The sequence below is a fragment of the Aptenodytes patagonicus genome, chromosome 11, assembly GCF_965638725.1.
Source record: "Aptenodytes patagonicus chromosome 11, bAptPat1.pri.cur, whole genome shotgun sequence".
NCBI lineage: Eukaryota > Metazoa > Chordata > Aves > Sphenisciformes > Spheniscidae > Aptenodytes > Aptenodytes patagonicus.
Genome location: NC_134959.1, coordinates 20,733,968 through 20,760,923, shown reverse-complemented (window position 1 = coordinate 20,760,923; position 26,956 = coordinate 20,733,968). Strand labels below are relative to the sequence as shown.

The 26,956-nt window shown below is 38.6% G+C and overlaps 2 protein-coding genes across 3 annotated transcripts; one reads left to right on the top strand and one right to left on the bottom strand.

Annotated features, from left to right (window-relative positions):
* Positions 1–111: 111 nt before the first annotated feature.
* On the bottom strand, positions 112–7,109 carry SLC7A6OS (solute carrier family 7 member 6 opposite strand). 2 transcript variants are annotated; one of them, XM_076349363.1, is made up of 5 exons: positions 6,951–7,109; positions 5,649–6,026; positions 3,591–3,791; positions 2,653–2,782; positions 112–2,187 (listed from the first exon to the last, which is right to left on the bottom strand). In XM_076349363.1, exons 1-5 carry the CDS (start codon positions 7,107–7,109, stop codon positions 2,066–2,068), a joined length of 990 nt encoding a protein of 329 aa, XP_076205478.1. In that variant the 3' UTR covers positions 112–2,065. The 2 variants fall into 2 exon arrangements, with proteins under 2 accessions (XP_076205478.1, XP_076205479.1); XM_076349364.1 differs by having other exon boundaries at positions 3,591–3,788.
* Positions 7,110–7,183: 74 nt separating this feature from the next.
* On the top strand, positions 7,184–26,598 carry PRMT7 (protein arginine methyltransferase 7). Its single transcript, XM_076349343.1, has 18 exons — positions 7,184–7,236; positions 7,922–8,095; positions 8,909–8,945; positions 10,323–10,472; positions 11,909–12,017; positions 12,355–12,467; positions 13,685–13,926; positions 14,069–14,246; positions 15,382–15,509; positions 16,319–16,460; positions 16,955–17,038; positions 18,305–18,352; positions 20,102–20,191; positions 20,882–21,043; positions 23,478–23,552; positions 24,361–24,521; positions 25,699–25,795; positions 26,378–26,598. Exons 2-18 carry the CDS (start codon positions 8,001–8,003, stop codon positions 26,534–26,536), a joined length of 2,070 nt encoding a protein of 689 aa, XP_076205458.1. The 5' UTR covers positions 7,184–7,236; positions 7,922–8,000; the 3' UTR covers positions 26,537–26,598.
* Positions 26,599–26,956: the final 358 nt, after the last annotated feature.

The following is a 26,956-nucleotide window of genomic DNA, read 5'->3' as shown; positions in this document are numbered from 1 at the left end:
TTTGTTTCTGAACGGTTTCAGTGAACACACATTAGCAGCGTTACCTCAGCAGTCAGAAAATTCCCTTTCTAAATTTCAGTGCTGTTCACTAGAAAATGACCATCCAAAAACTCACAGAACAAATGACTTTATTTTTTTCTTCTATTGCAGAAGTAAAGTTCTGTGGCAGCAACTATATCTTGAAAGCTAAGCAGCAGGGAGAGAAAATAAGAATAAAACCAAATAAAAAGTAGTAGTGTTGCAATACAGACCGATGCTAATTAGCAGTATTTGTAATTCCAAAGCCGTAAGCCTAACATCAGGACACTTTGATACTGAATTTTGGTGCAGCAAAAGGTAACATGAAGCCAGCCTGTTTGGCTAGCAGAGTGAGATATACTTCAAAAACATACCTGGAATTTTTATCTTGGTTCAGAATGTTTACCTCAGTTGACCTGAGTTTGTCCACGTGCATTCTTTGTGCATTGAAGTTGAACTAAATCTTGTAATCACAAGACTATGGCTGAAGCAACGCAGACTTCAAATGCTGTACCACATTTGCATCAAACACTTGAATAATAGGAGAATATTTGGATTCTTGTAGTGACTCCCTGACCAAGGTTATCTTATCTTAAACAAAAAGCTACAGATAATGGCAAGTGGTAGTAGATGGTGAAAACTAATATAAAATGGAGTCTTGATCTACCTTTGTGAAGCAGCATTGGGCCTTAAATTCTAGCTGAGGAACTTTGTGCACAGTTGGCACATAAACGTGCAGGGTCTTCTCAGTATTTCATAATAGCTAAATGCTAATTTTCATAATACAGCTCTTTAGTCTTTCATATGATTAGAATGAATTCAGAATCTAAGTTGAGACATCTGTCTAGTGGGCAGCATAGCTTTAACAGGCTAGGGTTGTGGCATAGGTTAACAGCCATACTAACCTTTCTGTGAAACCAAGGAAAAAAAATATTTTGCCCCCACTACCTTGACATCACCAGCCAGAACTAATTGACCTAGTCACTGCTGCAACCTACAGCTTATGACTGACATGGATCTAACATCCTATTAGCTATTTTTTTTACAGACTCAAGTAGAAGAGTGCTGAAACACTTTGTGTGTCCAAACAGGTGAGATTAAATTGTTTTAAAGATGAATGCAAGTTAAAATGCTGAACAAGGTATTTACCTTTACATGCGAGGTAAAATGGCTTCAGCTGTACCAACTCCTATGATCTTTAAATGAGTCAAGAAAACTTAGTAAAAAATTCTTTATTTACAGTTTAAATGCACATATACTGTTCTACTCCAACAGTAAAATTACTGGAGAGATCCAGCAATAAAATGGACAGGTCAAGCCATTTCATATGCTCAAGCACTTGTAAAGAAAGTAACTTGAAACTTAGGAACAAATACAGTAGAAAGCACTAGGACAGAGTGCCTTTTTCTAGGACTTCCACTTGGCATCACGGCAGACACGTTGATCTTCTTGTGAAACCCGACACATTAGTTATGACAAGAAGGGCTGCTGCCAACAGTACCTCCATATATAATGTGGAGGTACTGTCGGTACAGGTACAAATGCTTGGGCATGCAGCTTGGCAGGCGGGGGGTGGGGGGGTGGGTGTTCCTTCAGAACCTCAGCATCACAGAATGGGCAGAAAAATTATTTTAAAGCATATAATATCTTTTGCTTGGAACGAAAATTTGTATTGTCAAGTTGCATATTTACACCCATCTGTTTAATATCTACCAGCTGAAGCTGGCTGCCTAGATAGTAACAGCTCAGATAGTAAAAGGTTTTAGCATTTACTGGAATCCCAATCTAGTATCTAATACTCAAGCCTCGTCAGTAAGCATTACAGTGAACCATGCTAGTCACCAACAGTTTCAGAAGGCCAGACAGGCAAAAATTTAGCTTAAAGCTCATCCATGTAAAGATTGGTTTCCTGCTGTCCCAATGAGCACAACTTTTACAGGAAAGTGGTTTTCCAGGGTTTTTTTGTGGCTTTTTTTTGTTTGTTTTTTTAGTTCAACATTCTTACGAACACATCTTCAGTGTGCATTTAATCTTCAAAAAAGGGCTGTTAGTCAGAATCCAAATCCTGGATCTCATCATATCCAAATTCCTGTAGAACCTCCTGCCGGTATTTGTTCCATGTTCTTCTCCTGTAACATTGGTCCTCATCACTGAAGCTTTCTTCAGACTCTAAATAAAGAACATCAACGCTTTTAGATTATCCCTTCTTTTTAGTTAAACAATTAGGTTAATCAGACTATTTTAAGTTTCTTGAGTAACTAACAAATTCTGAACAACTTCTGTATTGGGTGAGGTTTGAATTGTGGAGTGCACTGAGATGGGGAGTTAAGAAAGCAGAGGCAGTGTTTCACAAGCACATGGAACCAAGTCATCTATTCCTTCTCAAAACAAGCAATCCCTGGCAAGTGCAGCCGCCTGAAATGAAGTTCTTAATTTTGACTTTGCAAAAACACTAAGATCCCTTCTAGTTCCAAGAAAGATGATCCTTCTCTAAGCAGATTTAACCCATTATAAGAGCAAAACACCATGCCAGCAGTGCTCAGTCAGTTGCTTTTTTAGAAAGACGGCATGTAAAAATGGATGGGATTTATATGTGCACAGCAGGAAAGCAAATAATATTTGTGACAGGCATACCTTTTTCTCCATCACCATCTTCCTCAGGTAAGAATTCATCTTCATCAGGATAATCATTACGCCAGTTATTTTCATCGTTTTCATCATCTTCATCTTCATATATTTCCCCTGGAATATGATCATCATCTACCTGCATGTCAACACAAAACATAACATTCACTATAAATACAGACACTCGGCATTAAGTGGTTTTTCATCCGCCTATACAATACTATACAGATCATAAAGAGCCAAGAGATACTTACCTACTGCAAGCATAAGTTATTCAACAGTTGCACAAAGCACACTGTAGAAAAATGTGTTGTCAGTATATTCACCATAGCATAGCAATCTGCTTTAGGTGAAAAATCAGTTAAGTCATGCATTTAAATGTTCCAGTTCAGCATTTAAATGCCAAGGTTAATGTCTAAGTTAATCCTACTCACTTCAGCAGTTAGAAAAAAAAAAGCAGCTTCAGGTTCCTGATATGCAAGTCTATTGATCACAGTAGCTATACAATGAAAGACTAAAGCTTACATTTAACTTCCTAACTCCACAGTCTCTGAAGGACAATTCCATTACAAGAAAATATCTCGTATTAAGATTAAAGTCAAGTCCTCAAATAGTGAAAAAGCTGTGTGACCCCCCTCGCTCCTTTTTTTACCCAGCCGTATTCACAACTACATTTTAATCGCTGCCTCCTAGTCACAAATGAGATGTGAGTTACTTAAGTTTACGTTTGTGTGCCAAAATTTATTTGGCAATTTGAAGCCAGACAAATTCTTCTGAGTTCATGAGCACTATCCCTTCAGTTTTCATTGTCATAGCATAATTTGCTTGAATCAACAGTCACATGGAGGAACACAGGACTGACAGTTACAACTTTTAACGAAAAGACTTTAAGCATGTTTATTTGTGACCTTTCTATTTAAGAAAGGTCTGTTTTCCCACATCCTTACCAGTTCATAGTCTTCTCTATAGGGCTGTACAGAAAGGATATTTTGGATCCAACCAGGGGCTGATGTTTCCATATAGTAGATGTCATAAACATACTCATCTTCCTTCTCACGGTGTTCTTTTTTACCATCTTCAGAAACATTTAAACGCTCACGGATCATCTCTACTGCATTGCAAAGAATCACATCTGGATCAGTCTTCTGCTGAGAAAAAATAAAAAGAAGTGCATATTTCCACGGAAGCCACGCACACGAAGTCTTAGTTACAGTCAACAGTTTTCTTTGTAGACAGTAGCCAACAGCTAGCTAAGGGTGACATTCTGCAATCTTAGACCAAAGCACTTTCCCACTGGAACGCTGATATTTGGAACATTGGCAACCTAGAACAGAAAGACACCAAAGATTTTTCCAATTAACTTAGTACAGCCAGCCATGCCTTGTTTCGGATAATAGGAGAAAACTTCTGGGACAAGTTCATCAGAAACTATTGAAGGGGCTATGACTAATCCCATAGAACTGTTCATCTGTTTCTGACGACATGTTGGTTGAAAAGATGAGTTTTAAGACAGCCTGTGCTTTGTAGAGCATTACACTTGCAAACACTGCAGGAAAGATGTGCATACACTAGCACTGATAACATGCAAGCAGATTACAGTATACAAAGTGTGCAGGAGAAACAATGGAAATGTGACCGATTAACAGGAAGAGGCTGACAGGCCCTACAGATAGGCTTTTTATTTCCTCACTTCAACATTAACACAGAAGAAATTTCTTCATGCTTTCTCCTTCCTAATAAATTATTTGCAATGTATTGCTTTAGAGACCTGCACTTGAAAGTCTAACACAGGCAGGTTTTTGCTGCCAATTTTTCTACTTTTCAGAGTATCTTTTCCAATTCATAGCAGTGTCTCCCGAACTACTTAAGTAATTCTGAGGAAAAGCTACAGACCAGCCTTTCATTCACTTCTAAATACTTACAGAATGAAAAAGCAAGCTTACTTCTTGCTTTCAACACTTACGCTAGCTCTAAAATAGAGCAAAATTCTGATGCTACCTCAGTTTCATTTGTTTTTCTAATCAACAGAGTGATAGAGAACAGGTAACTAACAGATCTCAAATGTCTGTCTGAACTACTTGCTTAATAGAAAGTAAGAGTTCATATTAAAGTTTGATGGCAAAGCCCTGAAATAACCCATAAGAAACGCTGAAGCTGGTTGGGCTTTTCCTCACCCGAGTATCTTCTTTTAACATTAAGCATTTAAGTTTTCCTCAGAGCTGCGTAAGTAAAGCATCCATGTGTACTTCCATACAGTGAAGGAACTACTAAAGAAAGCATACACAGCCCTCTCACCACCTTTTCCACATGGTTATGAGTCTCTTTAATACAAAATCTTCATGACACTCTGTATGCAGGGCAAACCTACACAGAAGGCAGAGCTGCTTCATACTTAAAACCATTCTAGATACTGAGCAGATATTCCTCCAACTGAAAACATAAACTTAACTCATAATACCAATGAAAACAGGATGTAGGGGCTCAAGCAGCCTGTCAGACACCTAGAGTTCTGCTAAAAACAAAACATACAGTAAAACCATAGATTGGAATTCTGAGAAGGGGAGGCTCAAAAGTATCTTTTCCTTTAGTGAATCTTGCCTACAAGTGACATTCCAGGGCATCTGGGTGGATGAGAAGACATTGTATTAGATTTTTTTCTCTTCTAGGTAGAGAAGCTAATCAAAAACCTCAGAGATCCACCTGATGGATGAATGTGAAAATTTATACATCAGAATAGGGTACAGAAAAACCAGGGTGGTACAAGCCCTTCCTGTAGCAGCCAACTCCACACGGCTGTCTGTCTCAACAACATTAGTGCACTTAAAGATCCTCATGAAAATTACTCCCTCTACAATATTCCAATTTGCAAATATCTAGTTAAAGCTCCTATTAAACAGTGGGATACTTACAATGCAAAAAAAACTTCCACAGCAGTCAGTTTGCCCACATGTACCAGTCAACAGTGATATCAAAGTACTTCAAGTACACTAAGTTCATTTGCTGACCTGTGGGTTTGCAGCAGTTACACTGGAGTCTCCCACCACCTCCTCTTCTTGTTCAATATCAAACAACTGGAATTTCCCACAGCAGTCCAAACTCTTATCAACGGCACCGCTCTCCTTTTGTGAGGCATCTTCCATTGATTCAGAGTCTGATCTGTCACCATCAATCGATGCCTCGCCATTTATGACAGGTGCAACTGTTTCAGTGCAGTTAGGTCGATGGCTGGCTATTACACGATAACGGTTTTCCTTCCTTTTCACTTGCTTGGAAGAACGGAGTTCCTGAATGATTCGCTGAGTGCTTCCTAAGGAGGGTCGCAGACTTTGAGCTGCTTTGTCTCGAGTGATCACTTCTTGAACGTATTTCTGGACCGGTTCATTCTGAGTAGAGGAACAAAACGAAGGAGGAATATAATGACACCATCAACATAGTAAGCCATACTCCTTCCTAAAAGTGATTAATAACTACTATTACTGCTGCTTCCTATTTGAGGACTGCAGTACCAATTTCTAGTAATTTCTACTACTGCTTTACGCAACACAACTATCATAATATTTTCTTGATATGGGGAAAGAAGTACAAGATATTTGTAAATTGTAAGACTGTTTCAATTTGATTTTTAAACAATACACTTTGTGGTACAGAATAACCCTCCAAACAAAAACACATGCCTTTGGAAGACTGTGATGGTCCTAAATTTAAGGCACGATATCCTTTACAGTCTCCTATAAAGACCAGTTCCCAAGAAAGACCTGTTTTATTCGATATAAAAGGCTGTACGGTGGATGAAAGTTGTTAACCTTGTAGGGCTGAGCCTCAGCACCTCAAACAGCAGAAATTCAGGCTTCACTTATTGACTATTCTGCAGTCCGTATGCAAAGAACAGTCTGTAAGTGTAGAAAACTCAGTGCTGGACACAGCTTTTCACGGTGGTCACTCTGCTCTATGCTCCTTAACTAACGGCCTGCTTGGCACGCAGGTACGCTGCTGCGCGACCAGCCAGCGGGGCAGTAGCGAAGAGAAGGCCGCCGGACCCTTGCTTATCAGGACAGGCCGCCACCGTGCATCGAGTCGCTACTCTCCCGGCTACTAGCAAGAGCTTCGCATCCAGAAGGGATCCTGAAAGACCCGCGTGGAGCAGCGCTGTAAACCTGGCGAAAGCCTCCTGCTTTCAAAAGCCCCTTCAGGAGTACAGCGAAACGCCCCGGCTGCATCAAACCGCCGCCGCCGCCCGCCTGAGGCGCGGCCCCGGCCTACGCCGGCCCCGGCGCGCGGCGGCAGAAGCAGCGGCAGGGCCGCGGTACCTTGGAGGTCACGGTCGCCACCAGCTTGAAGAGGCTCCTCTCCACCGGCTGGGCGCCGCCGCACTCCGTGCGCAGACGCTTGCAGGCGAGGAGCAGCGCCTCGGCCGGCTCCGTCCCGCCGCGCTTCCGCTTGACGCGCAGCACCGCCGCTCGCTCCATGGCGCCCGCGCGGCACGACGGGAAGGGGCGGGCGCGGCCGGCCGCTCGCAGCCCCCCCCCCCCCCCCCCGCCGCGCGGTGCACGCCGGGCAGGCGGCGGCTTGTCGCGCTGTGAAGCAGCCTGAGGGGTAGGTGGCGGTGGCCGGGTCCGGGGGCGTGGAGGTGCCGCCGTGCCGGCTCGGGGCCCTGAGGGGGAGATGAGGCTGCGGCTTCTCGGGGCCGTTGCGCTGGTTTCGGGCGGGGGATAGCGAAGAACGTTCTCGCCGCCTCCCGTCGCAGCTCCTCCCTGAGGTGGGGAGAGGTCTGGGCCGAGGCTGCTCTTGCTCACGGCCGGGCCTGTCCCAAGGTGACGCCCGCCCCCGGCAAGACTGCCGCTGCCCGGGCGCGGGGAGCGTCGGGCAGGTGCTTTGCTCTGGCCTCGGCCTCCCCACCGCGGCCTGGGGTCCCAGCCGGGGAGGGCGGTGCGGCCGGTGGTCGCCTCGGCTGTGCCGCTGCCCAGCGTTTGCAGGTCCCTCCTCGGGGTGTGGGGGCCCCCTAGAGAGGGTGGTTGGCCTCCCCCGCCCGACGTGCTTCTCCTCGGGGGGAGGAGTTTTTCCTTGAGAATTTTACTGATGATTTTTTTTTTTCCGGGCTGAGTTCATGAGGAGGGCTGGGTGACAGATTTGAGCTTACAACATTCTTACAGAAAAAGTGCAAGGTAGTCACCAGTGCTTCTGGCCAGGGCAGGTGTAATAGGGAAAGTATATATATGTATCCAGAGCTAAAGTGGTGTCTGTTGTTTTCAGTGGAAGTTTTGTGGGTTTTTTTTCACAGCCAGTATTTTGAGTATTATACTGAAGCCAAAGGAGCAAAACTGCACATAATACATAAATAACACAAATTGAGATTGATCATGAAGACCTTTTGTGGAAGAGCTAATCCAACCACTGGTGCAATGGAGTGGTTAGAAGAGGATGAGAACTATGACTACCATCAGGAAATCGCAAGGTATACTGCAAAAAATAGCTTGTTGTTCCACTAAAGCTACAAAAAAGAGCAAACCCAACTTTTTATGACCCAACATTCTATCTCTGTAGAAGTTCCAAAGGCATGAGATGAACAGACTGTAGGACAGTCTAAATGTTACAATACCCTGTGTTGTACAGGGCAGAACTGTAAATGTAGAATTTTGTAAAGTATTCGCCAAGTAGTTTTCTTCTGAATTTTTTTAAACATTTTCTGAGGTGCTTAATGCTGACAGTGACTGAGTTGTGGCAAAATACGTTGACTAAATTTTTAAATCTCCAGTGCAACAAATAATTGCCAGTTGTCTGTTCCTGTAGTAACTTTTTAAGAGCTTAATGTAACGGACAGAGAAACTGGGAAGATTAGATTTTGGGGTATTTTTAAGTAGTGCAACCCATGAAGAAATGGGGACCAAAGAAATTTAAATCTTGGTAACAAATGATAGTTCATTAGTAGGCTGTCTTTCATTGCTGTGTGTTGCTCTGTATGAACCTCCATGTGTCCCAGCTATTATTTCACAGCTGTTTGTCCATAGGTCCATTGCTGAAGAGAGGATATATGCCAGCAGTTAATTAGTTCATTTTTATGCTGATGACCAGATCACTGAAATGACATTATTCCTTAGATTTGGGAAACAGTTCAGATCCTCAAAGAGCATGTCAGTTATCTGTGCATTTATGGGCCATAAGGACCAGTTGCCTTAGTAAGAGAAAACAGAGGAGGCTATATAAGATCTAGCAGTTTTGTTGCGCTTTGCGGTATGTAGTATTTTGACTGGAATTTTTTTTATTGTAGATCACGCTATGCAGATATGCTTCACGATAAAGACAGAGTAAGTATAGAAGCAAAAAACTTTGGAATGGTGAGAAAATAGCCATTTCCTTTCTCTTAAATAGTTGTCACTGCGTGATTATACAGGTTTCTCTGAAAGATGAAATGATGAAATTTGTGCCCTTTAAGATACCAGACCTGCTCTTAGATCAACAGATGCCTTCTTACATCTGACTCTAGTGTTCTGTTGTTTACTGCAATTTTTACAGCTGATTTTGCTGTTCTATGTTTGACATTTTTGACAGAGAGCGCTCATTAGATGAAATTTCAAAGGCTGTAAATGTGAATCTAGGCTTCTTAGTTTTTATAGGAATGTAAGTAAAGTCTATCTTTATTCTTTTGTGGTATTTTTAGCTCTTATTTACTGCTTAGGATTGAGAAGAAAATCGAGATACCGTATCTACAGGCATGATAAAGTCTGGAGTGAATGGTTTAAACGTTCTTTCTGCTCTAGCCATTTAGTCAACCATTTCATCAATAACCCTTTTAAGGACTTTTATGGTGCCTACACTGTAAGTCTTGAATTCATATTGAATTGAAACACACCAGTGGGATCAGGCATTTAATAAGCCATGTAGAGACAGCCAGTTGTGTCTTAAGCAATTAAAACAACTCTACTGGAATTACACATCAAAAGTGTTAACTAGAATTGTTCGGAAAGGGATCCAGCAAACCTTCCAAATTTATAATGTTCAAAGATAGTGTATTCTCTGGAAAGGCTTGATAAATCATTTGGAAAGCAATGTTATATCTATCAACAGGCTGTTATGGAGTAAATATAAGCATACACTTATTAATATATGTGTACTGTAGCTGACAGATGACAGCATTTGGTTTTTTTCCTGTTGTTAATGCTGGTATGTTTGTAGTCCCACTTAATGGCACATAACCAAAAGCCAGTATTTACACGTTGCTTCTCATGTACGAATGTTTTTCAGTAGATGTAGAGAGGAATCTAAATCCAAGTTACTTTAGCTCTTGTGCTGTCATAGGCACAATACGACTATTTGAGTGGTGCTGCAGGGGAAAAGTAATCAGAAAAACAGTAGTGTCTCGCATAGATCTTAATATTGGTTGCTCCAGAAAATATATTGCATTTGTAAATCATGCGTGCGCTCTAAATAGCTGACTGATCAATGACGATGTGAATATTGTGATAAAAATTGATGAACTTTAAATGGACTGATCCCTTCAAAAACACTTGCTTTTGCTGAAAATGGCTTTGGTGTGACTGTATAGCATAAAGAATGTCTGTAGGCCTTTTTCTAATTATAAACTCATAGTTGGAGAATGCAAGATTTCTGCACAAGAATTAAAAGTATAAAGGGACAAAAGGCTGCTGATTTTTTTTTTTAAATTTTTTTTTTCTTCTCCACAGAATGTAAAATATTACCAAGGTATTCGTGCTGCAGTGAGCAGAGTAAAAGAAAGAGGTGAGAAAGCAATTGTTCTAGATATAGGGACTGGCACAGGACTCCTATCTATGATGGCAGCTTCAGCAGGTGCAGATTTCTGCTATGCAATTGAGGTAAGCATTTGTCACGGGTTGCACATAGTTCTGCATGCGTGTTTGTAGCCTCTTTTTCAGTGCAATTGTTCTGTCTGCATGATCAGTGGAGTGGATCCATTTGCTATTTTGTATTGTGGCTTCTGAAGTGCAAGCTTGATACTTTTATGTGTCAAAACCACTTAGGTCTTACAAGAATATAGTTGAAAAGGTATAGTAAATTTTTCATCTTTGGGACGGTTTCTGTAAATGTACAGATTAAAATTACTAAGTAAAGTTTCATAGTATTCTGTCTTCTCTACTTCTTATCAAAACTCGAGTGTAATATGGAAAACTTTAACCAAGTTTTTGAAAAAATGCGAGTGTTCTCTAACCATATTGCTGACCTTCATAAGTTTCACCTCTTGGAGATGGGTTCTCAGACCACTTAATCATAACGTGGACCACATCATAATAAAGAGACTGTCTCATAAACTGATTTTTCCATCTCTTCGTGATTAGATAGAGCATCTCCTTTTTTATTGGCAATTAAGAAACATCCTGATGGTCATTAGCAGCCGTTACTTATATTAAGGATAATAACAGGAACATTTTGGCCGGTTTAGCTTTTTTTAACGCATTTGAAGAAACAAAGAGAAGATTCACTTGTCTGTAGGTCTTAGTTGAAAGAGTGCTGTGTGATTTTTAGCCAAGTAAATATCTACGGCTTTTTTAATCTAGGATTTTATCCTGTGATCATTTTTCAGGGACAGTCCTCTTTCATGTAGACACAGGAAGCAATCAGAGAGAGTTGTGCTGGTTTCCAAAGTGGCCACGAATGTCTTGTCTTAAGTAGTCAGATTGTGTGGCTGAGTAGAATATTTAAAATTTTTGAGTTTAAAAACTGGATATAGACATTGAGCCCTTTCAGCACATTCTTAATCATTCTGTTATTTTCAAACTATGTACTCTCTCTATTCTTCTCTTTGTTCTGAAGGAAACAAAAATTCTCTTCATGGTTATGCTGTTAATAAAAGCAGATTTTTGGCATTCTACAGTGACCGTTTCAGTGCTGGTTGTTTTGGGTTCTTTAATTAATTAATTAAATGTCTTGAGCACATATAAGTCTCTTGGGGCCTCTCTTGATGCATATATATCTTTATTTTTAAAAATAAAGAAGTTTGTTTAATGTAAATGCTAAAATATTCTTAATGTGTATTGTTGTCTTTCAAAAGTTAAATTGGAGTAGCTTTTGGAGACAGCTGATACTCAGTTTGTAACAGTGACGTTGGAGCTCTGTGAATTTTTGAAGTGAGGCTTTCTGTCTTGTTTCATGGTAATGAACTTCAAACATAGGAGAAGATACAGAAGATGTTAAATTTTTGCAGGACTAAATTTACTGCATTTTGTGTTGGTGTTCTTTCATTTTTGAAAGCTCATGTTAGCTTACCAGTTTGTTACACTCTTGCTATTTACAGGTTTTCAAGCCCATGGCTAATGCTGCTGTGAAGATAGTGGAGAAAAATGGTTTTTGTGACAAGATCAAGGTAATCAACAAGCACTCCACTGAAGTCACAGTTGGCCCAGGTGAGAAAAATAGGCTAGGGTTAAAATAATTGGCAAGTACCTGAAAACCATGAAGCAATATGTCTTATTCTTATTTTCCATATGTTTTTAATTAAAACAAGGAAATCCTTTACTCTCTAGAAAGTAACATTGGAAATTTACTTCAAAAGGAAGTGTTGTAATTGTATTTCAGTAGTCATCTGTATTTCATAGTAAACTTCTAAAGGAAAATAATTTGCAGTCTTCAACAGGTTCTCTAACAGGAATATGTTTTTTTAATTACTTGTGTTTTCAGGATGGCATCTTGTTGAAAGACATATAAAGTCTTAATATTACAATATTAAATTGTGTCTTTTAGATGGAGATATGCAATGTCGTGCAAACATCCTGGTAACAGAATTATTTGATACAGAGCTGATAGGAGAAGGAGCTTTACCAACCTATGAGCATGCACACAAATACCTTGTACAGGTAAGAAAATAGAAATTGATAGTGTGTCACGTTTATCCCTAGAGAAACTCTTCTGTCTTATTTGGAGTAGGATAGAGATTATACTTGATTTAGGCTTCTGTATCCTTTGTAAATACACCATCAGCTGTGCTAATTACTTAGTGAATAATTTACTAGGTTCATACCTAGAATAAAGCTATTGAGGTTCATATTGTAAATCACAGGCTGTGAAATTACACTTAGTTGCTTTGTGTTAAAACCAGTAACTTACTGGTTAACAAATGTCTTTCAGAAAGGCATCCAGTTCTGATTTGGAGCTTTCCTTGGTAGTTTGTTCCAAGGTGTTTTAAAAAATTAAATTCTTCTCCTAAATTTGATGGGCTTCACCTCCCAGGCATTGGTTCGTGTTTTGGGTTTTTTTTCCCAAGGAGCTTTTGCTACTCTGCATGCTTTTTGCCTGTGGAAATACTTTAAACACTGTAATCAAATTAATATCCAGTTTTTTGACATATAATCTATAGGTATAATTTTAGGGCTTTCTCTTTTACCCTTTCTAATTTTTTCCTTTAATTAAAATGTGGATGGCAAAACTTTATTTAGGTTTCTAGGTTTCATTTCACCAGTTTTACGTATAAAGACAACGGCACTCCATAATTTTTGCTGCCTTCCATATATCTCTCTAAATTTTAATTAGTCTTTTTTGTAAAAGCATTGTTCTTGGACTTCACAGAGCTCTTAGTTCACAGTGTTGGTGGGATTTTTTAGAACAACTTATATGTTTTCTACTCTTTCAACATGGATACAAAGTTGTCATTGCATAAATATTTGAGCCATTATTTTTCTTATTTACTCATTGCAATCACAACTCTGTTTTAATGTTCATAGCTTAGTAGTTATCTGCCTTGAGAAGCTCAAGATAGATCTCTTATTTCAGAATGAGAATGGAAATGCAAGTTTAACTGAGGCTAGTAAATTGATAATGTTGCAGGGTTAATAAAGTAACCTGGCCTTGCTGAACCACACTGAACAGGATAGATGCGTGCATCGTATTTCACAGATAGAGAGACAAAGAGAAAGTGCTCTGATGTTACAGAAGTCTCTGAAATAATTTATGTTTAAGATTTCAAAGTTCCCAGTCCAACTTTTCTTTAAATCGGTTCACATTTCAATTGATATTCTCATGCATGTTAATGAGTCAAACTTGTTGAAAGCATTTACCCTTTATTTTGAACACTCAGGAAGGATGTGAGGCAGTGCCTCACAGGGCAACAGTGTATGTCCAATTAGTGGAATCCAAAAGAATGTGGTCCTGGAACAAACTGTTTCCTGTTCATGTCGAAGCAGAGGATGGTGAAAAAATTATTGTCTCCCCTTCAGAAATGGAGAACTGTCCAGGTGTTCCTTCTGTTTGTGATATCCAACTGAACCAGATGCCTTCAAGTGACTTCACTATCCTTAGTGATGTGGTGACAATGTTCAGGTAAGGTAGCCATTGTTTTGTTCAGAACAAAATTTTCCTGTTACGCCTTTTATGTAAGTTGTGTATTCAGCTTAGGAAGCTAGTGAGAATTTCTGAAGAATGCTGAACTATTTCTTTTTACAATTTTCCTGCTTCTCTGCAGTGTGGATTTCAGTAAGCCAGTAAGGAGTGCTTCTACCTACTACAGAGTGCAGCTGGAGCCTGTAAAATCTGGCAAGGCACAAATCGTACTTTCATGGTGGGATATTGACATGGACCCCTCTGGGATGATAAATTGCACGATGGCTCCATACTGGGTAAAATCCACTTCTGCTTTCCAGGTAAAATACTGAGCCTTCAGATACTATCATCAGATGACTATCAGTAATGATTCTGAGTAAAGTCCATACTGGGTGTGTTAAGCAGCTGTTCCTTACTGTATAGGAACTTCACTAATGTTTTATGTATTGGAAGATGCTAAATAAGCAAATCATAGAAACGTTAACTATAGTATGTACCCGTTTTAGGTTTTCTTTAAATGTAAAACTTAAATGTAAGCTTTAATGTACAGCTTAAAAACTGAAGCTGTCTTCCAGATATTTTTATTTTATTTCTTATTTCTTTCGCTTTCAAGAAATAAAGGTTTCCACATATTTTTCCTTAACTAGTCTCTATCCCTGGTCAAAATATTAGTCTGTGGTTTGCTTCCATGTAGTTCTTATATTAAATTTCCAAATAAGTGTTAAATTTATGGTAATATATTTATACTCCCATAAAAAAGGCTGGTGTGGGAAAATGCTGGGTTGATACTGGATAATTAGAGGAACAGGAGGTCACTATTAAATCAGATTCCTGTGGTTTTGTATGAATGGATTTACTAGTAGGATGAACTTAGTAAAAAGGAAGCTACAAAATGATTGTTTGCACTTACATGTTTGAGAATAAAGTTGAAAACTACCAAGCTTCAGGGCATTCCATCAGCTTAGAATGACCGATTAGCTTGGAATATTTGCAATGCAGAAAATAACTTTTTGAAACACAAAATAGTTGTGCTGTCATATCAGAGTGACACTAAGTGACCTCATTTGACGCATGAGGCTCCAACCGCTGGTCACTGTCAGCAATTCAATACAGATTTCTAACATAAGTGAACTATAGAGGTGAAACAGCGTTAATAAATGCAAAGTGTATTTTGGATTTGTTTTTCATTTGATTAAAACATAAGCTTAGCTAGTCAGCAAGCCAGTGGTCTCAGGCTTATTCTGTTGTAAGAAATCTATATAAAGTACGTTTATTCAATATACAGTATTAGTCTTTATCCAGCCTTGCTAATGTGAACAAGATTCTTTCAACTAGTCGTACATCAGTACTTCAAAGTTGTGCCCATTCTTACGAATTGATTTCCTGCTATTTGTTTACTTTCCATTTACTATTTACGAGTTACTTCCTAAGGTTTTGTTTATCAACCCTTTTCAGTGGAGAGATCACTGGATGCAGTGTGTGTATTTTCTTCCAAATGAGGAGCCAGTTCTCCAGGGTGAGAAGGTGTACCTGACTGCCTGTCGTGATGAGTACTCTGTGTGGTATAAGCTGCAGAAAGCCAGGTAACAATATATGTGTGTGAAAAAGGGTGGTATTTTACTCCAAGCTCAAGTATTTGCTGCTCTTAGAGCAGCTATTTTGTAGAAGAGCAAGGTAATAACCTAAGGACTAGAAAATGATTAAAAGCCACTTCATGGGCAATGCACAGGTGAAAAAAAACACGTTATGCATAAAAACACAGATGAGGTTTGGACTGCAGACTCCTGCCTTATATCTGGTGGCATTCTGTGACAGAGAAACAAAAAGCACTCACGGTTAGTTCCTGGAAATCCTAAAATATAGCTCAGCTGAGCTGGCGTATAGGTAAAGGAGTGAAATAATTGCCATTCTGTCTGCATTTTCTATTTTCCTAGTCAGCACTGTCTTTTTGAGATTAATGCCTTTTGCTCAAATCAAAAGGAGCTTAATCATGTTGGTTGTGATGACAATAGCAGCTAACGTTTTTAAAAATCAGTGCCAGCTTTAAAAGTTAATGTCTGAGTTTTATGTGCCTTTTTTACTTTGGAATCCAAATGAGTAACTTTTTTCTAAAAGGTCAAAGCCTAAAATACCTAACCATCACAGTTAGTGGGAAAGTTTGGGGGGGTTCTTGGTTTTGTCTTTTAAAAAACATGAAAATTGGCTCTTTCTCTCCTTTTCATTTGGCAACGCAAAGCTACAAAAATGTCCCTGGAGAACTAGTAAATTTGAACAAGTAACAGTGGAGTCCATATGCATTAATGTGCGTACTAGCTAAAATGCATAAATGTACCTGTTTGCGAAAACATGTTACTGATGCTGTAGTTGATACTTCATTGAGATGTTTTTCCAGAGGAGAAGAGGAGAATAAAGCAGATGTTCGTGTTGAGAGTCCTGTTTGTAGATGTCAGGCTCATCTTCTTTGGAATAGACCACGCTTTGGGGAATTAAATGATCAGAACCGAACACGCCAATACATCGAGTCTTTGATGAAAGTGAGTGCATGTTGCCTGTAGGTTTTTTTGCTTCTGTGATAGATGCATATATTGTTTTATTTGCATTAATTATTTATGGAATTTGTTTCTCCCTTGCTAAAGGACTTTGCTCACAAAGTGTATTTTATTTGCATCAGCAGATACAAGTTATATTTTGTCATGAAAACCTTGGTATTACTTTTTTTAAATTGTAAGCAGCCATTTTTGTGTAGGAATTTGTAGCAGCTCAGTGTATTTGTTAGAAGGAGTATTGGTACTTGAATGAAGACACCCAATACCTTTTTGTGCAAACTTTCTCTGACCTAAAACAAGGGGATTACATGAACATTTCTTACACTATTCTGTTGCTTGAAGTGGTTATATTAATCACTGTATCTCCCAGTCCTTATTTAATATGGAGGTGTATAAAGCGGGGAAAAAAAGCCACCAAAATGTGTAGAATTTGAAAACTTTTTCATCTGGAATAGGAATAACAATGACTTTATTTTCTGTAGGTTCTGAAAACAGATAGTGTTTGCCTTTGTATCAGTGATGGCAGCCTGCTGCCTGTGCTGGCTCACTATCTTGGAGCAAAGCAGGTACAGTACTTCTTCCTGTTTTTCTGATCTTTGCATTGTAGCTTCGTATTTTTAGTTCTCTCATATAGTTCAGCATTTCCAGCCCATTTTTTAATTATTTCCAGTGCCTCTTCAGAGACAAGTGAGAAAGGGGCTCCCATTGTGTTGAAGTGGAGGTTAAATTCATCTCTGATCAAGCTGAAGTCTAGGGAGATAATAATTACCAGTTTTGATGTTTACCGTTACGTAGCCTTGAAATGAAAGTGGTGTTCCTCATTCCCCACTGATTCCTGTTTGCCATCTTGTATCTTGGTGCTTTTGGAAATACTCTTTCTACTGACCTAAATGTCTGGGAATTTTTTTTCTTCTTTTATGTTTACAATTCCATAATTACATTTATTAATTCCAATTCTCGTCTGAAGTGGAAGGTCTGTAACAGCAAGATAGGAAGCAGTAAGAATACTGAGTCTGTGCGTAAATGAGAGCTGAGAGCTGCCTGGCTGTCTCACTTATGTATATACACCTTACTTGATGTATTCTCTCATGGGGCTCTTCAAACTAAAATCTATTATAGTTGGACTGAATATCTGGGAATGTGTAATGTAATGTAATCCTGAGGAAGACACTAGGCAATTTGTAGAAATAAACAAACATGCTGAGTTAAACCAGTGATCCATGCCCCCTGTATTTTTGTCTTTAGTAGTCGCTAGTCACAGACAACTACTGAGGAGAGAGGAAATGAATACGGCAGACAGGGATTTCCATAATATTTTCCTAGCCCTGTAGCAGCATATTGCCTAACTATTCGCCAATTTTGAATAAAACCTAATTTTTTTCTTACTTCAAAAGGCTGGTGTGCTGCATTGCACATCTGAGCTCTTTCCAGCTGATACAGTAAGATCATGTTAAACTGCTTACAAGGAGTAAGCACTACTGGAGGTTGATTCAGCACACTGGCAATATGCTTGCATTTGTTCAGGAGTAAATACATACCTAGAGCAAATGTTAATATGCTATGTGCATCTTAAAAATGGAAAATAAATATTTGCATTCTGTTGGGGTTTTTTCTTGTATGGCTGTGAAAACAGCATTATTTAGCCTGTAGTTATTGGGGGTGTTTTTGTTGTTGTTAAAAAGGTAGATGAGGGTGGGCTGTGGAATAGATGCATGGTTCTTACAAACTATGTTCACTAGGACATCAAAATAGTTCCTTCGTTGTTCGTTTACATATTCTTTTAATTAAAAATTATGAAGCTAGTTTGACTAACTGTTGTGTATTTTCTTTAGGTGTTTACATTAGAAAACTCTGCTGTGTCCTGTTCTGTCATGGAAAAAGTGAGTATTCAGTTTTCTGTTAAAGCAGTAAATGAACTCATGGCATTTCTAAGGCCGGAGCTGATGCCTTTGATTGTCCTTGCATCAATTGCTTGGAGGTTAAATCAGTTTAATGAATGTATTTGATCATACAGTTTGACAAGACTGTGGGAGGTGGGATGTGTTGGGGGGGAGGAGTTCTTATTTTTTCCTGGTATTTGTACAGAGCTTCATGCAAATACTTGGAGGAATACATCCTGTTGGAGATACATCCAATCTCATAGCTTTAGCCACAAGCTGAATAGGCCACTGGTGAAGTTGAGCTGAACAGAGGGAAATATGGTTGCCAGTACTTGATCTCTCCTTGCAGATGCCTGTTGGCTTGTCTTCTTGAGCTGCTGCTCTGCTGCCCTCATTGCATTGGTGATAAAAGCCAAGCTGTTTGTTTCTGAGGATTAGTGGAATGTGAGAGATGCCACAGCTTGGCGTGCAGCAGTCTTATCGGGAAGGTGGTATCTAGCAGTTCTGTCTTCCAGCTGAGACAAGTTGGGAATGCCTGCTCTGCTGTTTGGCTCTTAGGAGACAGTAGGCAGTGGGTCGTAACTGCAAGCGATGTTTCAGCTGCTTCCTTGGGGTAGAGCACAGAAGGCCCTGTGTCGTGGTTTAACCTCAGCTGGCAACTGAGCACCACATAGCCGCTCGCTCACTCTCCCTCCCCACCCGCCGGTAGGATGGGGGAGAGAATCGGAAGAGTAAAAGTGAGAAAACTCGTGGGTTGAGATAAGAACAGTTTAATAATTGAAATAAAATAAAATAGTAATAATAATATACAAAGCAAGTGATGCACGATGCAATTGCTCACTGCCCGCTGACCGATGCCCAGCCAGTCCCTGAGCAGCAGCCCCCCCAGCCAGCTTTCCCCCAGTTTATGTACTGTGCATGACATCCCATGGTATGGAATGTCCCTTTGGCCAGTTTGGGTCAGCTGTCCTGGCTGTGCCCCCTCCCAGCTTCTTGTGCACCTCTGGCCTTCTCAGTCGGCAGGGCATGGGAAGGTGAAAAGTCCTTGACTAGTGTAAGCACTGCTCAGCGACAACTAAACCATCAGTGTGTTATCACATTATTCTCATGTTAAATCCAAAACACAGCACTGTACCAGCTACTAGGAAGAAAATTAACTATCCCAGCTGAAACCAGGACACCGTGCCAGTGGAGTGGAGGCTGTTCAGGAGAGGCAGCTAATGTCTAAGAAGTGACTGGAAGCAGCTTCCTGAAGTCATCGTTCAGCTGTGTCTGGTTTAGTTGGCACTATATATTTGAAAGAGATCAATCTCAGCCTGTGGCTTAGGAGTGCAAAAACATGAACGGTAGGCAAATTAGGAGGCAAACCTGGTCTCAAGCAGAAGCCAAATATGCAGTGTATTCGTAGTTGAAGTAATTTTTATCTTTCTTGACTGTCCTTCCCATATGCTTCAAAGTACAAATGAATGAAGGTGAGGCAACTTTTGTGTTATCTGCCTTTTTATATACTTAATTGAAGGAATATGTAGGGCATGTGCTTTAGTTCACTAGGTGTGACATGTTGGCTCTAAGTGCATGCACCCTTCAGGAATAGACTTGTATCATCCTGATGAGTTACGGTAGGCAGTTTTTTATAAAATTTCTTTTGGCTATTGGTTTCTTTTATTTTTAATAAAATCATTATTTTGGTATGGGTTTGAGTCTCAACTGTAGCTTTTGATAAAGACAGTTGCTTTTTTTTATTTTAAGTTTTTTAAAGCAAATCATCTTGAAGATAAAATTAAAATAATAGAAGCACGTCCTGAGTTGCTGACATCTTCTCAGTTGGAAGATAAAAAGGTATGTTACAGTTGTCCAATACTGAATTTCAGTGGGGTGGTGGGGAGCAGAAGGTGAAAATGAATCTTGCTTTCCTACTGTGCTACTGTAACCACAATGAATCCCATTATATCCCAGTTCATATAAAATGTAATGAGTAGATGGTTCAGACCTTGTCCCACTAAAACTAAGTGAGACTAAAGACTGTGGGAGGGTTTTTGCTTTGTTTTGAAAGGGTATGACTTTCCCGTGCTGCGTAATCTACACCAGTTGTTAAGGCAGTTAAACTGGTTTAACTGCATATGTGCTACTAGGCAATAGCTCTTCTTTCTCAAGCCACTCAGAAGATTGCAGTCTATTTGGAAGTACTAACATCCTTAAATTAAAAATTTCAAAATTCTATGACTCATTACAAAGCCTTCCAACCTGAAACTGCAATATTTTCTCTCAAACTTTGTTGCAGGAAAATTCATTTTAAAATTTGCTAACTACAAACACAGAAAGATGTCCGTTGTGCAGTATATGCAGTGTGCAGTAATTAAATCCTTACAGAGCAGCAGCAGTTTTTATCCAGATGACTTCACTTGCTATATTGCATTGTCAACTATTGAAGATATAAACAGCCTGTGTTACTGAGTTGTTGTTCTTTATTATAATGCTTTTAATTACCTTTTTTATTCTGCTTTTTTATCTCCTACTTTCTTTGCCAAGATTTCTGTTCTTGTAGGAGAGCCGTTTTTTACTACAAGTTTGTTGCCATGGCATAACCTGTATTTCTGGTATGCTAGGACAGCTGTGACCAGTCACCTTACCAACAATGTCACTGTCCTACCTCAGTCTGCTTCTTTGCACATGATGATTGTGGAGTTTCAGGTGAGATTGTTTAGAACTATCCATTTGATATTTACACAAATCCACTTGAGTAGTCTTCCAGTATTTTTTAACGACGAGTTTATCTCATCTTAATACTGTCCACTTAGAGATGTTTTTTACTTACCACCTGAGAAAACAGTATTTGGCATTTTGAAGACGAGTTTTGCTATTTCAGCCATCTCTTGTCAGAAAATTAACTTGAGTAATTTTACCATTTTAAATGAAAGGGATGAATGTTTTAAAATATTTCTTTAGATTAGAGAGATACTGCTGAAGTATGTGAGAATTGTGGTTATTTATAAAATTAGATATTCTGCAAAATACCAGTTTTTAAAACGATGCTTTATGAGTATAGGACTGTAGGCAGGATTCATAATTGTGTGGGTTGTTTTTTTTTTTAACCACTTGAGGCTGTGCACAGTTCTAAATTTGAGCATAATAGGGGTCACATCTTAAAAATACTTTGAAAAGTTTTCTTTCAGAAATTGTACAAATGTATAAACTTTTTTGCAGTTATTAAGGACTTGGTCAGTAAAGATTGTGAAGAGTTTACCTACAATGACAATGGAAATTAAATAAGTACTTTCATAATGAATATGCAAAGTTTTTGTCCAGTAGCTTAAGTGAGGGAACTCTTTATAGTCTGAAATTGTGTGACTAAACTATACATATCTCTAAATAAAAAAAAAAATGCCTGTAATCTAATGGATTTTCACATAAACATAACCTTCAGTTTATCTGTTAAAAATACCAGGTCTTTTCTCTCTCTTTTCTTCCCTGTGTCTGGTTCACTGGCTGTGTAGTTTTGTGTCTGAGCCTTCTCTCCCTTAACAGTTTCCTTATTCAAATGCTCTTTAACCTTGTTCTCTTACTTGCGCCTTTGATTTGTGCATGTGAAAATATGTATGGTGTTTTTCCCTCTGGGACTCATCAACTATGCTGCATGTTTTTACATACCTTTCAGTTTTCTGCAAAAATGTAGAGAATTTAAATATATACTGAGTAAATAATGTAAATCTGAATCTTGTCATAGGAAGCACATGTTTAAGGCTAATCAACAGTAATCAGATTGAAATAAGCAGTTAATTTTAATTCCATGGTCTCTTACCTAAAGGATTTACTTCCCTAGAACTCAAAGCATTTTGTAAGGAAGTAAGCATTATTCTCTTTGTTTTCTGGATGAGGAAACTGAAGCATGCAGAGTGATGACTTAAGATTATTCAGCAATTTAGTAGCAGAATGTAGAGTAACATTCATGTCACCTGGACCTCAGTTTTACACTTTTATGTACAGGGCTGTGTTCAGAGATGATTCCACATAGCTATTTTGGTAGAACATTTAACTTGTGTTTTGTTCCATTAAGCTATTCCAAAAGCTATTGCTTTAATTTTACCTTTTCCTCTTCGTTCAGTGGTGAATCTAGACTCAAAGACTAGAGTCTGTGGGGTTTTTTTTAAATAACCTCTGCACTTACCAGTTCTTGGTTAGACAGAAGGAACAGACATAGTGTTGTAAGGCATTCTGCAGAGCTAGTTCTGTAAGCTGTTCTCTCTTGTCAGAATAGGGATATGTCATTACAGTTAAGCAGTTAGTAAAAGCTGGATCCAGGAGAAAGAATTTGATGAAACTACTTCAGTTATAAACTTGTTTAGTCCATAATTGCATTTAGGAAACATGATGCTACCTATCTGATTGGATAGTTCTATCAGCTATGCCATTTGGAGATTCTTTATAGTCACTCTAGTTCATGCTGTATTCAGGCATAAATTATGACAGCATTTATTTAAATTTATAGTAGTCCTGCTGCCATCTTGTAAAGCAGGAACATTTGAGGTTGCTAAGTGTAACAATGAACAGGTAATAAAATGTATAGATTCACAGCTAGTGAATGTTTTTGTTCTACTAAGAGACCACTAATGCAGTCTAAGAAAAGACAAAAGTTGAACTGAATCATTGTCTGTCCAGTGGATTGCTAAAGCCAGTGAGCATAGTATGAAGTGCCTAAAATGATTTTACTAATCTTTGGAGTGCTAAAGGGAAGTATGGTAGTCTAATAGGCTGTAAGATGTTTGATGCAACTGGGAGCACTTACCTGTGCTGGGTAGTGGAAATGGGGGGACTGTAAGGGTTTAATCTTGGCAAATCCATACCTACTTGAAAGTAAACTATGCATAGAGATGGTAGGAAATGTGGCATATTCTTTAGAGGAGTTGAAAATTGAAAACAGTAGCTAAAGAATTAACTGACTTGCAAAACATTTTCCCAGAATACACTATCTTCTTATTCTTGCAGTAGTTCTGATGGTTTAGGAATTTATAGATAGTAGAGAGTCTTTATCTGACTTGTTATTAAATGTCTAATCTACAGCTAAAATTATTTTAAGGTTTCCTATTTCCTTTAATAAAGCCGTACAAAATCCTGTTTTCTTTTTTAGGACTTATGGAGAATCCGGAGTCCATGTGGCACCTGTGAAGGTTTTGACGTCCAGACTATGGATGATATGATTAAAGTAAGAAGACTGAAAATAGTTTCAGTACAAGTCTCAGCAAAACAGAACAAAACTCACCTTGGCTTAAAAAAGTATTCAGTGACTGTTGAAAAACTTGTATTTTAGGCAGAACACCATTGTTTTAGTTTTTCATAAATATGGTGGCTATTTAGTTCTTGCAAAACGGTAACTTCTGTGGCATGTGTTTTGGGGTTGTATGTTTCTTCTCATTTGCCAAGCTTTTCAGTGCTTTGCACTGTTTTGAAAATAATTCTGTTCGTTCAAAAAGAAAAATACTGTTCTCAAAATTTTGTTCTGAGCTTGAAATCAAATCATCTGGGAGTTGTTAATAGATGAATCCTGCTGCCTTTACTTGCCCTTGCAGGTACTTTTGAAAGAGAAAAAGGCTTTTTGACTTCCCCGAAATAGATATGAAGGGTGAGATTTATCTGTATCAATTTCTAGAGCTGTATTGTAGATACCTATATTTGAGTTAGCCATTTAGATTGCCTTTATAGTCATTGTGGAGGAGTACAGGCAGTTCTAGAGTAGGATTCATCTCAAGGGAAAAGAAAAGTTAAATGCGTTGTATTTTGAAAGTGCCTGTTTCTGCTTGACCTCTGAGGACCATAGTCATAGCGATTAGTTCATGCATGTAGTACATATTTTCCCTTGTGAAAGTGCACTTCCCTAAGAAGTGCAGTCCTGTCCTTTTGAAGCTTTGTTGCTTAAATACTCTGGGTTCAGGACACATAATTAACTTGAAAACAAGGACTGTTTGCCTTTGGATTGTTTTCAGATAGTTTCATTACTTATTTTCTTTCTTCAGAATTCTCTGAATTTTAGGGAATCCAAGGAAGCAGAACCTCACCCTCTGTGGGAATATCCTTGCAAGTCACTCTCTGACCCCCAGGAAGTTTTGACATTTGACTTCAGAAAGACTGTACCGCAACACTGTCTCAGCACAGAGGGTTCTGTAAATCTTTCACGGTGAGTTTTCTCATTGCAGTAAATATTCTTGTCATAATCCGTTTTTTTACCTCATATTCAAGCTCTTTGTGTGTGTGTGTGTATATAATGTGTGTGTATATATAGTAAGAAAATACACAATGTATAGTTAACTACAATAGTTAACTAGTGGGAACATACTTGACAGTTTGCAAAAAAAGTGACCTAAAGTTGTGGAAGTTACTCTGGCACGAATTTCCCGTGGCTATTCACAATAGGCTATAACAATGAGGGTAAATTCTTAGATAATATGCCTGTATTTCAAAAACAACACTTTTCTAGATATGACAATGATTTAAACAGATTAATTAAACAGATTAATTTATATTTTAGAGAAAATAAACCATTGTCTGGATGTTTTTAATCTTTCTGTTTGTTCCCTGTTCCTGAGTTCTTGCAGAAAACGCTCCTATTTAGCTTTCCAAATTATTCTAATAGCTTTAAAGTGTACACTATTCTTCCTTTCAACTATAATTCTGACAATCTTGATATTTGTCACGTCTTCTGAGATATTTTTCATTATAATCTAACTACAGATTGTACTTAATTCTCAAACTTGAAGTGCTGTTAAGAATTAAAAAACAGGAAAGTTATTTTTAACTATCTAGAGCTTATGTAGCTCAAACACTGCAGTAATTATACGTTTTTCTTTGTGAAACGAAATTCAAGGTTTCACAAAATCCAGAACGATCTGCGCGGGGTCCCTGTGCCTTTGCACCAGTTCTTGTATTTACAGGCAACACGCTAGCATGACTTCTGCTCCTTGTGGAGCAGACACCTGAAGTGAGGTGGGATATGTGGTAAATATTTTCTCAAAATTCAGAAACAATAGAATCCGGGGTCTCTGAAGGAAGTACTCCCCAAATATGCCAAATAATTTATGTCGTGTTATCAAATGCCTGTTAAATGACTGTGGTTCTGAGCAGATTTAGTTATGACATATTCTCCCCTTCCTTGTCTTTTTTAGATTTCATATCTGCAAATACTTTTAAAAGTTGCCATCTGTTTACCAAATCATTCAGCTGTTCAACTTTTTTTCAGGGAAACAAGTTATTCGTGCTTTTACAGCTCTCACCTAAACTATGTGAGGAATGGGTCCAGTGTTTAAGCTGTCAGTATTGTATAAAGTAACAGGTTTTGATCCTCCACCTCTCCCCAGGAAAGGAAAGAGCCATGGAGCAGTTCTGTGGATGGAATATCATCTCGCTGCTGATATCTCCGTTAGTACAGGACCGATACAAATTTCAAATGAAAAGGTATTTCTTCAATCTAATTTATTATGTCAAAGTCTATAGGATTAGAGTGCTGAAAAATAGGTCTCTGCTGGCCATGCTTGGTTTATGTAGTGCTCTTTGTTACACTGTTTGAATACTATGTAGACAGAACCAGTAGAACTATCTGTTCATATTTTTGGGGGGGAGCAGGAGATGTACCTTAAAATGGGAGAGTCTGAATTGGATCCAAATGCTCCCATAGTTTTGAACCACATTCAGAACTTAAATATGATGCTAGCTCAAAGTAGAATTTATTCATACTAATCCCTTCTCTGTTTAACAAAAGCAAAAATTTTGAGGGGAAGGAGTAGGTATTTTCAGTATTCTATCTAAATATTCTTTGACTAAATCCATTTTTCCTCTACGACTTCACTCTGCAGTGTAGCATATGCTATTTCAAGTTATGCATTCCTATAATGGAATGGATGGCAATGGCAGTGATAACTATCTGATCATTGCATACTGAACTGGGAACAAGAACTCTTGTGCTCTTATTGCATTATTACTGTCTATTAATAATATTGTAGAGTTTTGACTGCTTTCACTTTTAACTCTCTCCTGTAGGGAAACTGTGAATGGAATCCCCACTGCAAGCAAGCTGTCTATTTCTTCAGTTCTGTTATTGAATCAGAAACTCTGTCAGACCTTCCTAGTGCTGTCACGTATGCTATAAATTTCAACACAAAGACAGGAGAGATTGCCATGGATTTTCAGCTATTATGAAATACTTTCCTTTTACTCATGTTCCTAAATTATAATAAACATATAGTATTTTTTTGTACGGCAGAGGGATTTTCTTATTGTGCTCAGAGAGCAAACTAACTGTTCTGAAATATGCTTTAAACATTTTTGGTTTTGTTTTCAAAATACATAGTTGGGGAGGTAGAAAGGAACCTTTTCTTAAGGACAGGTATTCCTGACAGGGTTTATATACGTATATACACATACTTGTTATCATTTGTTTCAGTGTGAAACTCTGGTATTTTGGGGTTTTGAATAATGTTATGGAGCTACAAAACAGTTGACTTGCTAGTTATTGCATGGCATATCAGTGTATGAAGACTCTAAACCTTACACCAACAGTAGATAAAAGTGAGTTAAACTCATCTATTTCTTGGCTTTGCTCTTGTCACTGCAAAATGG

Coding starts and splice junctions, on each gene's coding strand:
- PRMT7 (XM_076349343.1), top strand. CDS start 8,001: ATGAAGACCTTTTGTGGAAGAGCTAATCCAACCACTGGTGCAATGGAG. Junction 8,096..8,908: donor TACCATCAGGAAATCGCAAG/GTATACTGCAAA, acceptor TTTTTATTGTAG/ATCACGCTATGCAGATATGC. Junction 14,247..15,381: donor AATCCACTTCTGCTTTCCAG/GTAAAATACTGA, acceptor AACCCTTTTCAG/TGGAGAGATCACTGGATGCA.
- SLC7A6OS (XM_076349363.1), bottom strand. CDS start 7,109: ATGGAGCGAGCGGCGGTGCTGCGCGTCAAGCGGAAGCGCGGCGGGACG. Junction 6,027..6,950: donor TGGCGACCGTGACCTCCAAG/GTACCGCGGCCC, acceptor TCCTCTACTCAG/AATGAACCGGTCCAGAAATA. Junction 2,188..2,652: donor AGATGGTGATGGAGAAAAAG/GTATGCCTGTCA, acceptor TTCTTTATTTAG/AGTCTGAAGAAAGCTTCAGT.